Consider the following 16329-nt stretch of genomic DNA (forward strand, 5'->3'; position numbering starts at 1 on the left):
CCACCAGGTGAGCTGTGTGGCAGACAGGGAAAAAAGAGCGGTGTGAAAACACAAGACTGCATGGCTATTTTACATTTGATTGTAACATTACTACTACTCCCCAAGTTTTAATGACCTGTCTTCATGTGCGACGGCGATGGTAACAGTGCAAACAGCTTCCTGCAGCACACATTACAAAATAAGACTTGGAAAAAGGAATTTTACAGTTACAACAAAAAGACTGAAATTTACTCGAAAGCCTTTGGTTGAGCAATAATTATACTGCTGACATTCATATGATGAAATATCTGCTGTTGTCAGCTACTTCTGAAGATGAGGTTGTTTCTGTACATCATACTGGTCACATTAAGGACCCTTCACAGCCCTGAGGTAAAACACTCCGCTTCTAGTATTTATCTTCAGACCGTTTTATTCGCTGTGGCGTTCCTTATGAGGGAAGATCTGTGACTAGTGATTGTACGTACATTTCTAAAGCACCAATAATTGGATGTTTTGTGAAAGGGGGTAAGGGGGGTTGGTTACTGAGTTGTCCTCTTCTCATTGGGAGAATGTCCCATTACATGTCCGTCAGCTACAACCACTCTTGCACGTAATTATCTTCTCACCTCGTTAAAGCCGCCTTATCCCTATCCTATTAAAAAAAAATGTCAGTTGATGGAGCTGGCAGTTGTAGCCCACGAAGAGGCGTCTTGTTCAGCCTCCAGGTGAGGACGAATAGGTGGAGTATTTAGAACACAAGTTTTTTGGGCTTCTCCCAACTAAACTCTGGTCGGCCAAAGTGACCATAAGAGGCTGTCTTCTGGTAGATCGGCCTCTTCAGGTTAAGTTCCCTGGAGAGAATACAGCAGGAAAGCAAGATCAGAGGTGAGAACAGACTGTAATCACATCACAGGTTAATAGCAGAGTTGTTTTTTCTTTAATTCTAGATATATGTGGTTCTGGTTGGTATCACATCTGCAGACAAAAGCATTTGCTGAATTGTTACTGTCACTTGCGTGACACGGACATCCTGCGCACCAACTGCAAACTGTGACTGCAATTTTCGTATTCGAATGACCCAGATTTTAAAAAATGGCAGCCCTCAAAGCCATGATCAACTGATGAAGTGCAGATGCTCCTCTGTTTGGTTGCCGATTAAAGGATCTCAGAAGGAGAGGATATAGAAGATGATTTAACAGCAGTTTCACCCAGTGTCGCTATGGCAATCAGCTAAAGAATCCCACCTACACACCTGGTACTAAAAGCATGTTGAGTAGGGTTGAGCTTAGTGTGTGATGCAGTGGAAAAACAGCACTAAAGCCACTATGTGTACAATCTGAAAATGTCTGACTTTGGTGCCCCCTGGTGGTAATACCAAAAACTGCACAGGAGCTGAAGAAAGCAACAGCTTCACTAAGATTTTCAGATTTTTCCAGAAAGAACAACATATGCCATCAGGCTAATTTGAAAGATGCTATAATCAATACAAAAGTGTTTACCTGACAATGACTCCTGGCCGCAGATCAAAGTTCTTGTTGACGATCTGCAGCAGCTCTGACTCTGTTTTCTGGGAGGAGCCGTAGGTGAACAAGGAGATGGACAGAGGCTGGGCCACTCCGATAGCATAAGACACCTGTGCAGACAGGTAGATAGAAACGTTTTTATCGGCACGTTTATGCATCAAACGCCGGTCGTCTGCACACAGGCCTTAGCTTCCGTCTCATGTTTGGATGAATGAAGCTGTGCACTCACCTGGACCAGAACCCTCCTGCACAGCTTGGCTTTGACCAGGGACATGGCCACCCAGCGAGCAGCGTAGGCAGCGGAGCGGTCCACCTTTGAGAAGTCTTTGCCAGAGAAGGCTCCGCCACCGTGAGCTCCCCACCCTCCATATGTGTCTACAATGATCTTCCTGCCTGTCACACCAGCGTCACCCTGTTGCGAAAAAAACATTGGAGAGGATGAGCAAAAATCAGTGGTGACTCTGACTTTTTTTTAAAGATGAATTAAGCAGATTGTGATGGTCACCTGGGGTCCCCCGATGACGAAGCGGCCACTAGGCTGGAGGTGGTAGATGGTATTGTCGTCCAAATATTTGGCAGGAACGACGGCGTCAATCACCTGATTGAATTGATGCAACATTAAAACCAAAGATACGACTTCATTTCCTGAGTGAAACGTCAGTCAGAGCCCCGTTGGGTGTTTTTATGAGGCTCTACCTTCTCCTTGAGCACCCTCTTCTGCTCCTCCAGAGAGATGCAGTCATCGTGCTGGACAGAGATCACGATGGTGTGGACTCTCTTGGGGATCACAGCTCCGTCCTTCTGGTCATAATGTACTGTCACCTGTGGGACAGACAAGATGTCAAAAGTTAGAATTAGTTAGAATTAGACTTCACCTACACTTCTCTCTCTTTTACTCTCATTTCGCAGTTTCCTGGTGCACTAGTAACCCCAGTTTCCTCACAGGGTGATCAAAGTTTCCTGTAATTGTATTTGGTTGCTTGTGCAGACCCTCACCTGAGGCTTTGAAGGAAACTTTGTCCTGATATCTTTGAAAAACCAGTCTATGATTTATGCAGCAGCAGCTGGTGTTGGGACCAGGTAATTACACAGTTACTTTGTTTATTCATTAATGCTTCTTCGCTGTAGTTAAACTGTGTGTTCAGTCAAATCTGGGATCAATCTAAAGCTCTGTGTGGATGTTCTAGCAACCTACATTTGGAACACAAAGGCATTAGACGCTGTATGCCACAGCCTTGCAGTCAGCGGCTAACTGCCTCTAAATCAGTCAAAAGTCTATTATTTCTACACAGAGAGCTTTATCTTAAATACTTGCAGTAGCCACCGCTGATCAGATTTTGTCTGCTGGCACCACAATAAATCTCTTGGAGGACTTCCAGAGCCGAAACAATAAACTAATTCACACAAACGTGGGTGGTGTTGTTGCTGTTTGTGTTGCAATAGAGCGCAAGAACCCTCACCTGCGTTTTAGAGTCGGGACGCAGCCAGGCGATGGTGCCGTTGCGTCTGAGTTCAGCCATCTTTGAGTTGAGCTTGTGGGCTAAGACGATGGTGAGAGGCATGCACTCCTCCGTCTCGTCGGTGGCGTAGCCGAACATCAGACCCTGCGGGGCAAAGCGGGTCAGAGCGGCAGCAGAAAGACGCAGACTGTGCAGGGTCATGACACAGATCAGAGGGGAACAGAGGCAAAATACTGATGCGCATTCTACTACGGGGGGGGGGGGGGGGGGGGGGGGGGTCAGATACAGTTATGTTTTGACGAGACGAGATCTAAAAGAGGATGCTGACTCAGCAGACGTTATTTTCCTTAGAGGTCGTTTTACAGATACTGCAAAGCTTGTTTCCTGATAGCGAAAGATTAAACCAGTGCTTCCAGACACTTTTGGCTTGTGATGTCTTGTATAAAAACAGTGTCCAGCTGTGGCTCAAAAAGAGGAAATTACAATATTTACAATATTTCAAATTTATGTAGAACTCATTAACTCATTAATTATCTGACGATTTATCTTATGACCCCCTGGAGGCGCTCGAACCCTAATAACTAAACTAGCTAATTGTATAAATAGTAGTTAATAAAAGCACCACCTGAACCAACTTTTTTCAATATCACCCTGCCCCGGAGCAAACATGAGCCAGAGGACACACTGTCCTGTTGCGACAGTCCCACCTGGTCTCCCGCTCCAATGTCCTCCTCCTGTCTGTCAACGTGGACACCCTGAGCAATGTCCGGACTCTGCTGCTCCAGAGCCACCAGCACGTTACACGTCTTGTAGTCAAAACCTACGGAAAGGGGACAGAGAGACGGTGGCGAGGAAGAAGTGACCACAGGGAGAAGATATTACCTCAATTTTTGTTGACCCCCAGGTCATCTTCTCACCTTTGTCGGAGTTGTCGTAGCCGATGTGCTTGATGGCGTCCCTCACCACCTTCTGGTAGTCCACGTTGGCCCGAGATGTGATCTCTCCACAGAGCAGCACCATGCCGGTCTTACACACCGTCTCTGTCGATACAAACACAATTCAACATACGAAGCTTTTAAATATCTTCTTTTCTACCTCGGTCGCTAGGCAACACAGAAGCGGTTGTAACAGGCCTGATTGCTGTTATCAGCAAGTTCACAGGGTTCTGCTCGCAGATGGCCATCTTGTGACAGAATTGAAATATAACAAATAATCTCAACCATGCTGATGACTCAAATTCCTGGTGAGATTCAGGCCAGTGGGCCGGTTTGTTTACGCGCAGCTACGTCAAAAGTGACCACATCTTTCCCTTTGATTTTCGAGAATGTAAAAGACATGTGAATTCCGGCTTACTCACCACAGGCCACTTTGGCATCTGGATCCTCCTTCAGGTGAGCATCCAGGACAGCATCACTGATCTGGTCACAAATCTTGTCTGCGGAGGAGCATTAAGCAAAAAGGTTTAGACAGTGTGACTGCACTGAGGTTTCTAGGCCTGTTCATTGGAGATATCTGACTTTCTGAGGCTGCGTTTGAGGCACAGAAAAAACATATGCTGCAGCATCGTCGCAGCAGGTCCTACATGAGAATAGCAACAGAAGGCGATAGCTCGAATGCTGCGCGCTAACATTTCAAACAGGAGGAGTGCTGGATTTTGGTTGGATCATCTTGATTTGAGTGCAGCAGCAGGACAACGCACCACACACAACTCCGCAACACACAGGTTTCACCAGAACAACATCTTGCTGCAGAGCCTCAAAATGTATTTTTAACACCATTTCTGAGACGTATCTTTGTGACTTTGATCTGCAAAAAAAAAAAAGGGCCACTATCTGTGGGAACAGCCCAGACCTTGAAGTGTGTTATCAAATCAAAAGGTGAGCACTGCGGCCTGCCACCAAGGCCGAACACCACTGTGAACGTACAAACAGTGGATGTAGAAGTGCTTTAGGTTTAAAGGTGAGTAAATATGGAATCTAATGTCACATGTGGACACATTTCATCTGGACTGCCTGTTTTGTTTTGCTAGCATAAAAATCAAATCTGCTTTCCTTCACGACACTGTATAACACGCACGACACAAACTGCACGCTACTTTGAAAGATGGTATGGAAGAGATTTTTGGATTCGTGTCGAAATTGCCTTTTTTGAAGTGGCCTTTCAGATCATCACATGCATTTTCTCTTTGTTTCTTTTCATTCATAACAAGGTCTTCCACTTTTTCCTGTGTTTCTTCTTCTTTTTTGATTGCAATTTATCTTTTAACCACTCTACTTTTTGCCATGTGTCGTTAATAACAAACAATAAAAGAAAAGGACTCATCATACAGCGGGCCGCATTCTGTCATTATCTGTGAAGCTGCACAACTGGTTTACTCTGCTGTGTTTACTGATTATTGATTCAGCACAGGGGACTTTGTAAGGTGATATATTAGTTAAGGGATTACAACACATTGACGAGGGGGTGGGTGGAGGTGTGGGTGGGGGTCTAAAGGCAGCAGTTTGGAGGGCAGAGTACATTTTAACTTTCATCATGAGGCTGTTAGTTTGAAAAGCTTTCTGACGGGGCATCGCTTCACTTTAACATTTATCAGCAGCATATAAACAACTAATAAATGGTTTCAACTCACTATACAGTGTTTGCCAGTGATGATATGTATTGATTACATATATATCAGCCTTTACTTATGGGTGCCCACAGGAGGAATTAGTTGTTGACAAATACATTAATAAACATTTATACATGTTTAAAGCTACAATACAGTGTATGAAAAATCATTTATTAAATGTTTTATATGCTGCTTACAAATGCTAAATAGAGGGACTTAAAGTGTTGCCAGCATGGGATCATTTGCATGTATTTTTGATTGACAGGACTGTTTGATGATTCTCCCTATTTTCTGCATTATGGCAAAATGCCATATGGATCCCAGAACCAGCATGGAGTTCACTTGTCACTCATTAGCTGGGCCTTTTTTCTGCAGTGTGCAACCCTACACCAGTCTGACACACACACTTTCAGGTCCTGCTGCCCATGAGTGAGAGTGTTGCTGTGAATGGAATACCAACCATGCTTGGAGAGTAAATACGCAGCGCTGTGGAGTTATTTTGGACGTATTTGCATGTCAGTGTTTCTGCAAAATAAGTTGCTGAGACTGTGTGTTTTGGTTTATACAATAAAGTACAATGAGATTCGACAAGTTGTGAGATATCTTACAGTAAACACTTGAACACACTTCACTTTCAGTGTGACCTCAAGTCCCAGTTTCACACCCAGGCAGCTAAAGTTGACTCACCTGGATGTCCCTCTCCCACGGACTCCGACGTGAACATGAAAGAGCCATCGTCGAGCAGATCACTCATTTTGTCTATAGGGCCAGGTACTCGGCGAGACTCGGTACTCTCAGGGTGAAAAGGTCCCTCGGTTGTCACCAATGAGCAGTCCAGAGAGATCTGAAGGCTGCTTTATAGTCCTGCTGGTTCTCTTTAAGAGAGAGATGAAGAAACGGAGGCCAACAGCCCTGCAGCCAATACAGACTCTATCCTACAAAACTCCACGTCTGTGTCCACATGGCCCAATATATATGGCTAAGAGAGCACACACGCGCACACACACACACTCGGCCACTCACACACACACACACATTTGTCATGTGAATCCATGGGACAGTCCATTCCAGGGGGGAGTGGATGATGGGAGGGCATTCAGCTCGTGGAAACGGCTTGTTAACCCCTTGTGTTCAGTATGATGCTTGACTGTGTGTTTAGAGTCAAGGCCTCTGCTTTGACAGCTCGACTTTGGGGTGCGATGCTTCTTGGGTGAGGGCAGGAACATCTTAATGGGGAGATCCCCTCCCCCCGGCACACCGGTGGGACAGCTCTGTCTGCTGGGACCCGGCCAGGCTGGGTCAACCTATGGACAGAGGGAGAGAGAAAGAGGCAGTTGTTGCCAACTGTGAAAGTGATGCAATTACTCCTGTTTACATCATGTTCTCAGTGAGGTTAGTTTGTTCAATAGTGGTGAAAAAAACACAAATTAAATGCTCTGGAAAGTGATTAGAGTAGAGCTGCAACAATTTACCCATTAACTGATTAAAAGAAAATTAACTTGCAACTATTTTAATGAACATTTGATGGTTTCAGGTTGTCAAAAATAGTGAAAAATTACTGCTTTTCTTGGTTTACATTACAGTAAACTGCAGTGGTGGAAAGTAACTAAGTTCATTTACTGAAGTCACTTTAAGTAAATACAATTTTAAGGTACTTGTACTGTGAGTGTTTCCATTTTTACCTCTTTATACTCCACTATATGTCCGAGGAAATATTGTGCTTTTTACTCCATTATGTTTATGTGACAGCTGTAGCTATCACGTTACTCTGCAGATGGAGATTTCACATGAAAACCTGATGACCTGTTTATCAAAATATAATTCATTGTTATGTCTGTCTACCCATCAGCCTAAAATAGTTAAAATTAGCTCCACTCTGAGCCACTAAAATGATGGTTGTACATGAATGCATCCATAGTAATACTCCAACATTATAATATGTATTAATACACCTCTGACAGGGGCCCATTCTGCACAATAAGTACTTTTACTTTTGATGTTTTAAGAATACTTTTGTACTTAAGTAAGATTTTGAATGCAGTGCATGTGTAAAGTTTTATGAGCAAAATGTACTTAAAGTAAATAGAGCAAAATTACTCATTATCCAGTCAAAGTGCTTTATTATTATACATACTAGATTATTGAAATATCATTACTGATGCTTTACGGTGTAAGCAGATTCTTAATGTTAGCTGGGTGAGGTGGAGCATCATGCATGCAGCATATTTTATGAACTAATCAACCAACTGATCAACTACAGAGGTCAAATATATGTGGAGCAAAACATACTACAATAATATTTCCCTCTGAAATGGAGTGAAGTACAAGCTTATAGCTGTATAAAAAAAGAAAATAAAAGTAAAGAAAAGCAAAATTTGTACTTCAGTACAGTGCTGCGTAATTAGTTACTTTCCATCACTGCCAATAATTAAGTTAAGAGCAGACAGTCGGCTTTTTACCATCTCAGTCTCAGCCCGAGGCCTTTGTCTCTGTACACAACTGCAGAAAATATCGAGCCATTTGCTGAGAGAAGATCAAATAATGAAGATGTGTCTCTCAGATATCTCCTGGCCTGTCAGGTAACTCACTGCGCCTGTGTTTTTGCTGAAAATCAGGGCCTGTATAGGACTGTTTGTGGAAGTGGTACAAGCAGACACACACAAACGTGCTGTGTGTGCATGCACAGACATACACCTGGAGAAACAATGGGACTGTCAACCACACAGACACTGACTCTGGACCTTTTCATATGGCTCAGATAAACAAATCTCCCTTTATTGTAGGGTAAACAGTGCAGAGGGACAACCCCTTGCTCTGCATCTCTCTCTCTCTCATCTGGCTCTAATTTCAGTTGGTGTTGAGTTGGCCTCGTGGAATGAGGGGAGAATTTTAACTAGCTCTCAGCAGTGAATAAAATACCACTCTTCCTTACAGTTTTAAGCCTCATTTGACCAGAAAAACAAAAAGCACAATCTACTAACAGCCACAGAGCGAGTATAAGCAGTAATTGCGTGACCTCATTTCTTCACGATGTCATGCAAAGTCTAGAAATGGCTTGAATTTTGAGATACGATGCACTAGCTTCCCTTTGTATTTCACAAAGCATTCGCAAAACCGCAGTAGGCCTGTAGGTCTGTGCAAATGTGGGACTTTTGTGTTGTTTTTCAAGGAGTAATAAGAACGTTACAACAAGTTAACTAAAAACAGACGTTTTTGCAGTAATTTAGTGTTTGTGTTGTTGAAAATCAGAAACAGCTGCGCTAACATTAAAATAAATTCCACTTTAGTAAGTAGCAAGCTGACCTAATCTGACTCCAGGCCTGCAGAATCAAATCAAACCTGGAGAGGCAGGAGCTGCATGCTGAGTGCGATATAAAATCTGTTGGAGGGCTAAAAGAAAGTATCCGCTATTCTTCCACTGCCAACAAATAAGACATTTTATCCCACAGATTATTCAAGCTCAGGGATCTTTTTGGGGGAAGTCTCCGCACAGCCCACCCCGGATAAACTGTTTCAGATTGCATGGAAACGAGCTAGCAGGTCAGATCAGGTAAGGTATCAGGTAAGTCAGACTAGTTAGCCAAGAGCAATGCAGGAACATCTAAAATAGTTCATCTATTCCTTTAAATCTTTTACTCACCACACACTTTAAAAACATTTGGCGCATGATGGGTGGTGTCAGTTAAATGACCCTTGACCTCATTTTCCATCAGTAAAAATAGGTTGGAAACCACTATAGACTATACACTTCATACAGTCTACTGTTTCAGTGGTTAGTTTATAAACACATCGATGCATTTAACCATTTTATACTAACAGGAAATGATACAATATGTACACTGATGCAGGCCATAGACTTCATGCGGCGTGCAGCAACCCAAGCTGCATGATTGCGTACACATACTTTTTGGTCATTTCTATGCTGTGTTTATGAACAATGTCAATCATTGTTTTATTCAGTGACTGTGGAAGAGGGCCCACAAACAAAGCTCCACCCTCCCTCCTGCCAGCAGGCCTGTCCCTGCACATTAATCAAACTGCTACTTCGGAATACCACCTACGACTAAACCCTATAAATAAACGTATCCATTTTTTGTTTCAAAGTTGTTTACGAAGCTGCTTTACCACCATCTAAAATGTGTTCTAATTTTTTGCCGCTCCATTTTGTGCATTGCATTGCAGGACAACAGCAACACAGTCAAAAATCAAGGTTCAGATGCATGCTGCTTCATACTTTATTGCTCACGTACAGGCAGAGAGGTCAGAGCCAGTTAAGCATAACAGACGTGGACTAGATTAAACTAGAGAGAACGTGAAAGTCCCGCCTGAAGCCAATGAGAGCAGAGAGACCGTCTGATGGCACAGTGCTCAACCCCTGGATGATACACCTCTGTTTATTTTGGCCCGACTCGAGTCTGTGTGCCGGGATGCAAACGCTCAAGACGCCACACTTGTTACGTGTGCACACGTGAATTCTATCTGAAAAAGAGAGACACTGGCTTCTCTCTGAGTTTGAGCGGTTTGCCTCCAAACATCTGTTAATGACTGACCAGGAAAAAGGATTCTTTCAACTCCAACAAGATCGTTCTGGTTATGTTGACAGATAACCGCTATCAGAGCTTTGACCACGTGTCTGCATGACAGTATAAACGTATAACTGTACTTTTAGATTTAGATTTTAAAGATAATGCAATATAATAAAAATAATCTAATCCAGATAATGATGTAACCCTCGAAGTGGAACTTACTGACTTCTACTTTTTTTTTTCTCATTTCTTATTAGAAATGTTCAATCATTCTGAAATTAATCTAAAGTTCACACATAAATTTGTGGTTTGGAGCTAGCGTGCAGGCGCTATTCCAATAAGTGATGTGTGTACAAATAAGGCACCTCATAAGAAGAAGGATGCAAAAAAAACCATCTCCATCAAATCAACAACAACAACAACGACAAAACAACCTGCTTGACCCCTGGTCTCCTTTTCAGTTAAACTACATTTGTAAAGCTACAGAGTGCCGTATGGCCACTGTGCATCATTCAGCAATGAACTGACAGGATCCTGCAGGTAAAGAGGGAAATAGCAGATTTTTGAGATATATTCTAAAATGGAGATTATTGCTGCTACTCTAGCATGAGTTCAATAGGTCAGTGTGAAGAGGTGGATTTATGAAACCCACTGAGGACACACTGTAGATAAAGTTTAAAGTTCAAATCCTTCATCCCAAGAGCTGTTGGGCCCCTCAAAGGGGAAGAATAGAATGATAAAGGCCTGATGACCTTTGTGTTGGTGTAGTGGTGGGTTCCAGTTTGTTTTAAATGTCCACATAATCATTTAACTACCGGAGCGAGCTTAGTTAACATGTACAGTTTGCCAAAGGGCTTTTTCAGATACACTTTCAGTGACGTTAAACGTTAGTGAAAGACACAGGCAGACGTTGTGCATTTATCGTCAAAATACTATAATTATGATGTTATAAGATGCTATAAAGAAAAGAAAACACTATGTGGCTGAACCAATCCAAAATCAGTTTGACAAAATGACGCCTCCTCCTTCCGTCTGATTGGCTGCCTGAAATGTGTTTCATTGACCCCTGTTGCGTTTCAATTTAAAAGCAGGGGTCAGGGTTTTAGGGTCACTTTGGGGTTTGGGAGTCTGAAACTTGACAGAACAGGATGAGATAAATGAACCCAGGCTGCCTCAGGGGCTGTTAACACCTGTTTGTCTTTCCTCAGGTTCAAGGACAAGCGGTTTACCTCCGTGGCTCGCCGGCCCGAGCTCTGAGCTCGTCTGATTACCAACCAGTTTCATCTGGATGGCAGTCAGAATCAGTCGGATCCCGCCGGTCCTGAACTTTTATTGCGTGGTCGAGAGATTGGAGTGGAATGATTAGTGTGCACAACTTGTTATCTCAGGAATTACATGCCAATAAACAGTAGATAACCGACGCAGTCTGTCACCAGAATTAGTTTAATGTTTGTTTTATAGATGCTTCCTTTTTATTAGTGTTGCTGTCTGGCATTTTTAAAGACTTTTACAGCCTTAGCCGGCTCACTGTATTAAGGTTTATTTCCTGCTGTGTTGATTTTTTGGCTTCTTTCTTGCATTTATCTGAAGTTCTGGCCTGAAAACAGTATTACAGTATTATCAGGTGCATGTTTTGCCATTATAGAAATATCCGAATTACCAATTTCCTTCACATAAAGTCTTTAGAAGTTCACTCAAAGCAAGGGAAAGGCAGTCGAAGAGTTGATCAAAGAGCCGTGCGCAGCCAGACAGTAATTTCTATGTTACTCCCACTTTGCTCTCTGATTGGCTTCACTCGCACAACAATAAGAATTTGATGTCGACCAATGCCTGCGAGCGAGAACGCCACACAGGAGGAGGGGCGCAGCTCTTCGGCTGTGATTGGCTGTTCGTGCCGCACACTCCCCACTGGAGCAGCATTAGTCCAAGGAGTTACAGTTATCTATTTGTGTGTATGTTTGCATGATTGTGTCTATGTGCGATGAGAATACCAGCGGCGAAACAGCCTGACAAACCCAAGACCTCACTTGAACCTCACAGATGAGTCTTCTGCGTTGTTAAGAGTCAAATTTTACACAACATTGACATTTAGATGCACAAGCCTCAATTTCTCATGTCATTTTTGGGAAAAATAAATCCATTCTGGGTTTTTTTTTTTTTGGTAGATGAACTGAAATGGTATACAACAACAAAAACAAGCACACACACACACACACACACACACACACACACACACACACACACACACACACAGCCCAGCATATGGCCGAGCAGAGCAGCCAGAGGGAGTGCAGCAGCTGGGATCGTGGAGTGTCATCCCATCCCGTCTCTATTACAGCCCATTTTTGACCCTCAGCACATTCCTCCGTGAAGCTGCCACCAATGAGTGAAATATAACCACAATGCCATTCTAGCAATGCACTTTCATCACACACATCATGCAGGAGCAAGACAATGTGTTCACTCCACTAGTCCATCAGCGATAGCTTGCAGGAAAAATGCCAACTATAAAGCGATAAAACTCATGAACAAGTCGTAAAGGTAAAGTCTTCCACACTCCGCACACCTTGAACACCCTTTAGTAGGCCACACTGGGGTGGGCTCTGTTGTTATCAATAGTTCCTCTTATAAAACTGCTATCGCCACTGCTGGTGGTTGTAAAAGAGGGCATAATATAGAGACAGGATGTTTTTGAAGATCAACACGATGTATATAAAGCATTGTGGCCCTTACAGTGCTGTAGTCTTCTCAGATTATGGATTGAATACACTTCTTTAGCTTTTGGAGAGACTGTGATACAAACATTTCACATAATCATCTTCACTTAGGTGTGTAAACGGGTTTTGACAAACAACTCTCAGCAAACTAAAACATTGACTAACCGACTATGTGAAATCTCAAGACCAAAGAGCTGAATCAACTTGTCTCTGACAGCCTAAAGCGAAACTGAACATTACAGATATGGTTTATTTTAGGGTTTTTGTATTGAATATCATTATTAAGTAAGAACTTAACACCTGGTAAACATCGCATTACAATGAGAAGCTGTGAATGGAAACACTGAACTACTGCTATAATGAAGGGGGTCTCTTATTCAGTAATTCGGTATCAGTTAGATGATGTATTGTGTAATCATGAGTCAGTCTTAAATTAGATTGTTAGACGCAGTGATAAGATAGAAATTATTAGGGTAGAAAGAAACTGATTGCCAGAAAATTAATCAGCAACTATTGATAAATTATTATAAGATTAATAAATCATATTGTCATTTTTACGGCATCAACACACACACACACACACAAATGTGAGTATTTGATACTGCCGTTTGTCACGTACGATCTAAAACTGAATATTTATGGCTTTTAAAGACTTGAAGACTCATCTTCAGTGAGTATTTTTTCCACTATTTTCTGACAATTCATTGATAAAGAATCTATTAGTCGAGGAAAGTAAAATAATTGCTGGTTGAAGCCCTAAAGTCAATCAATCAATCAATCAAACTCTATTTCTATAGCGCCTTCCAACATCCAAAAGGAGCACAAGGCGCTTAACAAGGAAAGATAAAAACAACAAATAAATAAAATAAATTAAAACAAGTAAAAAGTCAGCTGCTGACTGGTGAGTCCACTAACCTCCTGCAGGGGGCGGTCTTGCTCTGAGCGATTACAGCTGGAGCCTGATCTCAGGGCCTCTGCGGACACTGATCTGAGGAGACAATGAGAAGCCAAAACAAAGATTTTTATGCTCTCCACTGACGTGCATATTTCATCAGTTAAAATAAGACATTCAGATGGTCCTCGGTGACTTCATTAAAAAGATCAGGATGCTGAAGAGTTATGTGTATTAGCGCCTTTCTCGAACACTGAGTAACAGATGTAATTTTCTTTATTTATGGATGCTAAAAGCTTGAACACAATCAAGGCAACGTAACAGAACTAAACATTCAAAAATGCCATTACACTGAGGCAGCATTGCTCTTTGATGAGAGCTCCACTTCGCACCATGCTGAACCTGGTACTGAGAATTCAGCTCAACGTGAGCCGCGTTTCACAGCAGTCTTTGAGGAATTCCAGTCGTTATAAGTTCACATAAGCGAGGCTTTCACTGTGATTGGACTGATCTGATCTTAGAGGGGCTTAAGAGGCTGGTTGAAAACATCAGATTTCTTCACATTCGCAGCGAGGCACAGTCTGGTGAGTATCACTTTTGTTGTTGTCATGTTATTGGATGTGATCAAATGTTAAGTTAAATGTTAAGCCATTCCAAACTTTACAGTTTCATCTTATTGGTATTTGTCTTCTGTTAATATGTGGAATTTGTTGTTAATCCAATTAAATTCTGAATGAGTGTCTGGCGGTCACACGGAACAGAGCAGGCATGCTCTCTGAACAAAGAAAACATGAAAATCTTTGTGTTAGCGGCTCTTAAGAAGACAAATATGTTGATTGTAGTACGACTAGATGAAGAAACTGACAAAGCATGCATGACTCCACCTGTTGGTCATGCAGAAAGACACAGATTTCCTAACAGTCGTGTTAAACTGAGCTGAGTGATAAGATAAAAAGATCTTAATCTTGCTAAAAGTTCCCAAAGTGGTGTGAAAGCTCATCTTTTTGCATGTTTTCTCTGTAGCTGACCCGCAGAGCGAGTTTAGGGTCATGGTGACTGTGACCACGGCCCTGAAGGTGGTGAGCCTGTTTGTTGCAGAGCTCATCAGCTCCTTCACAGACTGGTTCCAGACCAAACCAGCATGGGCCAACCTAGAAGTGCTGGAGGACACAGAACTGAAGACCACTGGAGGCGGTGAGTCAGAAACAAGCTGAGACATGCTGCACTTTTGCACAGTACTGTCTTTTCTGTATGAAATGCCACGTTTAGAATAATGAACACTTTAGACTGAGGTGAACGCAAGACTGGTCAAAATCCAGCTGTTGGTGCCTGTGTGACAGCACACAGATCAATCCACAAACTTGTAGCCATCCAAAACAGTGACTGCATCATTCATAAGTGAAGAAGAATATGAAGAATATGAGTCATCCTTTATGAAGAAGAGTCAGTGACATTTAAGATGCAATAATGCTGCTCTGTGCTTTTCAGTTCATGAGCGACACAAAGCCAGAACTCTGTGGGAGAAGACCGGAGCCGTGGTCATGGTCGTGCGGCGACCTGGATGATTATTGTGCAGAGAGGTACAGCATGAACTTCTGTATGTGTACTGGCAATGAGGAGTCCGCAGTCACCCGACTAGTTAACTTTCATTCATGCTGTTTGGTTCTCTCTGTCCTCCCCTCTGCAGGAGGCTGCTGAGCTGTCCTCTCTGAAGTCCCAGCTGCAGGACCTTGAGGTCCCTCTGCTTGCCGTGGTCAAAGAAAACCTTGGCAAGGAGCTGGACGGCTTCAAGAAGTACTTCTCTGGGAAGGTCTACGTGGATCAGAAGGTCTGCTTTTGAAAAACCCTCTGCTACACAAGGCCTTAAGATGTAGTGAAACATGGAGGGTTACATAATTTAAGACAATAAGCTGCTTTTCTATTTTCCTCATAGAGAAATTTCTATGGCCCTCAAGAGAGGTGGATGTTTCTCTCCATGTTCCTGCGTGTTGGCGTGTGGAGGAACCTCTGGCGGGCCTACCGCAGGGGCTTCAGGGGAAACCTAAGAGGTGAAGGACTTGTCCTGGGTGGAGTCTTCGTCATCGGGCCTGGAGATCAGGTAGACAGTAACTAACAGGATAAACATTTTCTGATCAGTGTGTTTGGACGTTTTACAGGGCCTTGATTGTGTTTTTTTCCTCCAGGGTATTCTGCTGGAGCACCGCGAGAAGGAGTTTGGAGATAAAGTGAACACGCTGGCAGTACTGAGAACTGCTCGTAAAATGCAGGACAGCATGGCAAGATAGGCCTCAAAATCTGAATGAATGGACTGTTCGTGAATGTGGCATTATGTAATAATGCCTGTTTCTCATTTACTTGCCTGTATTCTTTAAGCCTAACCCAGGAGTACAGCCTCTAGCATGCTGTACTCCACCCATACTGCATTTGTTCTATTTGTAAATCTAATGTGGCTAAAATGTGTGACTGTAACTGTTTACTGACCCACTGTCTGCATTTCTGGTCTGGTTATGTGATGGTATTTTGTGTTTTTTTTTTAATGAAGATTTGTTTCTAAACTCTTTTGAGGGAACAGCTCTGATGCTAACACACAAATCCAACACTTTTAACAAGACAGTCTTGGCCTG

The 16329-nt window shown here is 42.8% G+C and overlaps 1 protein-coding gene and 1 pseudogene across 1 annotated transcript; one reads left to right on the forward strand and one right to left on the reverse strand.

Annotated features, from left to right (window-relative positions):
- Window positions 1-727: 727 nt before the first annotated feature.
- Window positions 728-6339, reverse strand: mat1a (methionine adenosyltransferase I, alpha). The gene is made up of 10 exons (XM_041948173.1): window positions 6258-6339; window positions 4320-4397; window positions 3880-4002; window positions 3670-3782; window positions 2963-3106; window positions 2199-2324; window positions 2008-2100; window positions 1732-1914; window positions 1479-1612; window positions 728-830 (listed from the first exon to the last, which is right to left on the reverse strand). The coding sequence occupies exons 1-10, from the start codon at window positions 6322-6324 to the stop codon at window positions 728-730; spliced, it is 1164 nt and encodes a 387-aa protein (XP_041804107.1). The 5' UTR covers window positions 6325-6339.
- A 7942-nt stretch (window positions 6340-14281) lies between these two features.
- Window positions 14282-16181, forward strand: LOC121614093 (annotated as a pseudogene).
- The last annotated feature ends 148 nt before the right edge of the window (window positions 16182-16329 follow it).

The sequence above is a fragment of the Chelmon rostratus genome, chromosome 11 (assembly GCF_017976325.1).
Source record: "Chelmon rostratus isolate fCheRos1 chromosome 11, fCheRos1.pri, whole genome shotgun sequence".
Lineage (NCBI taxonomy): Eukaryota > Metazoa > Chordata > Actinopteri > Chaetodontiformes > Chaetodontidae > Chelmon > Chelmon rostratus.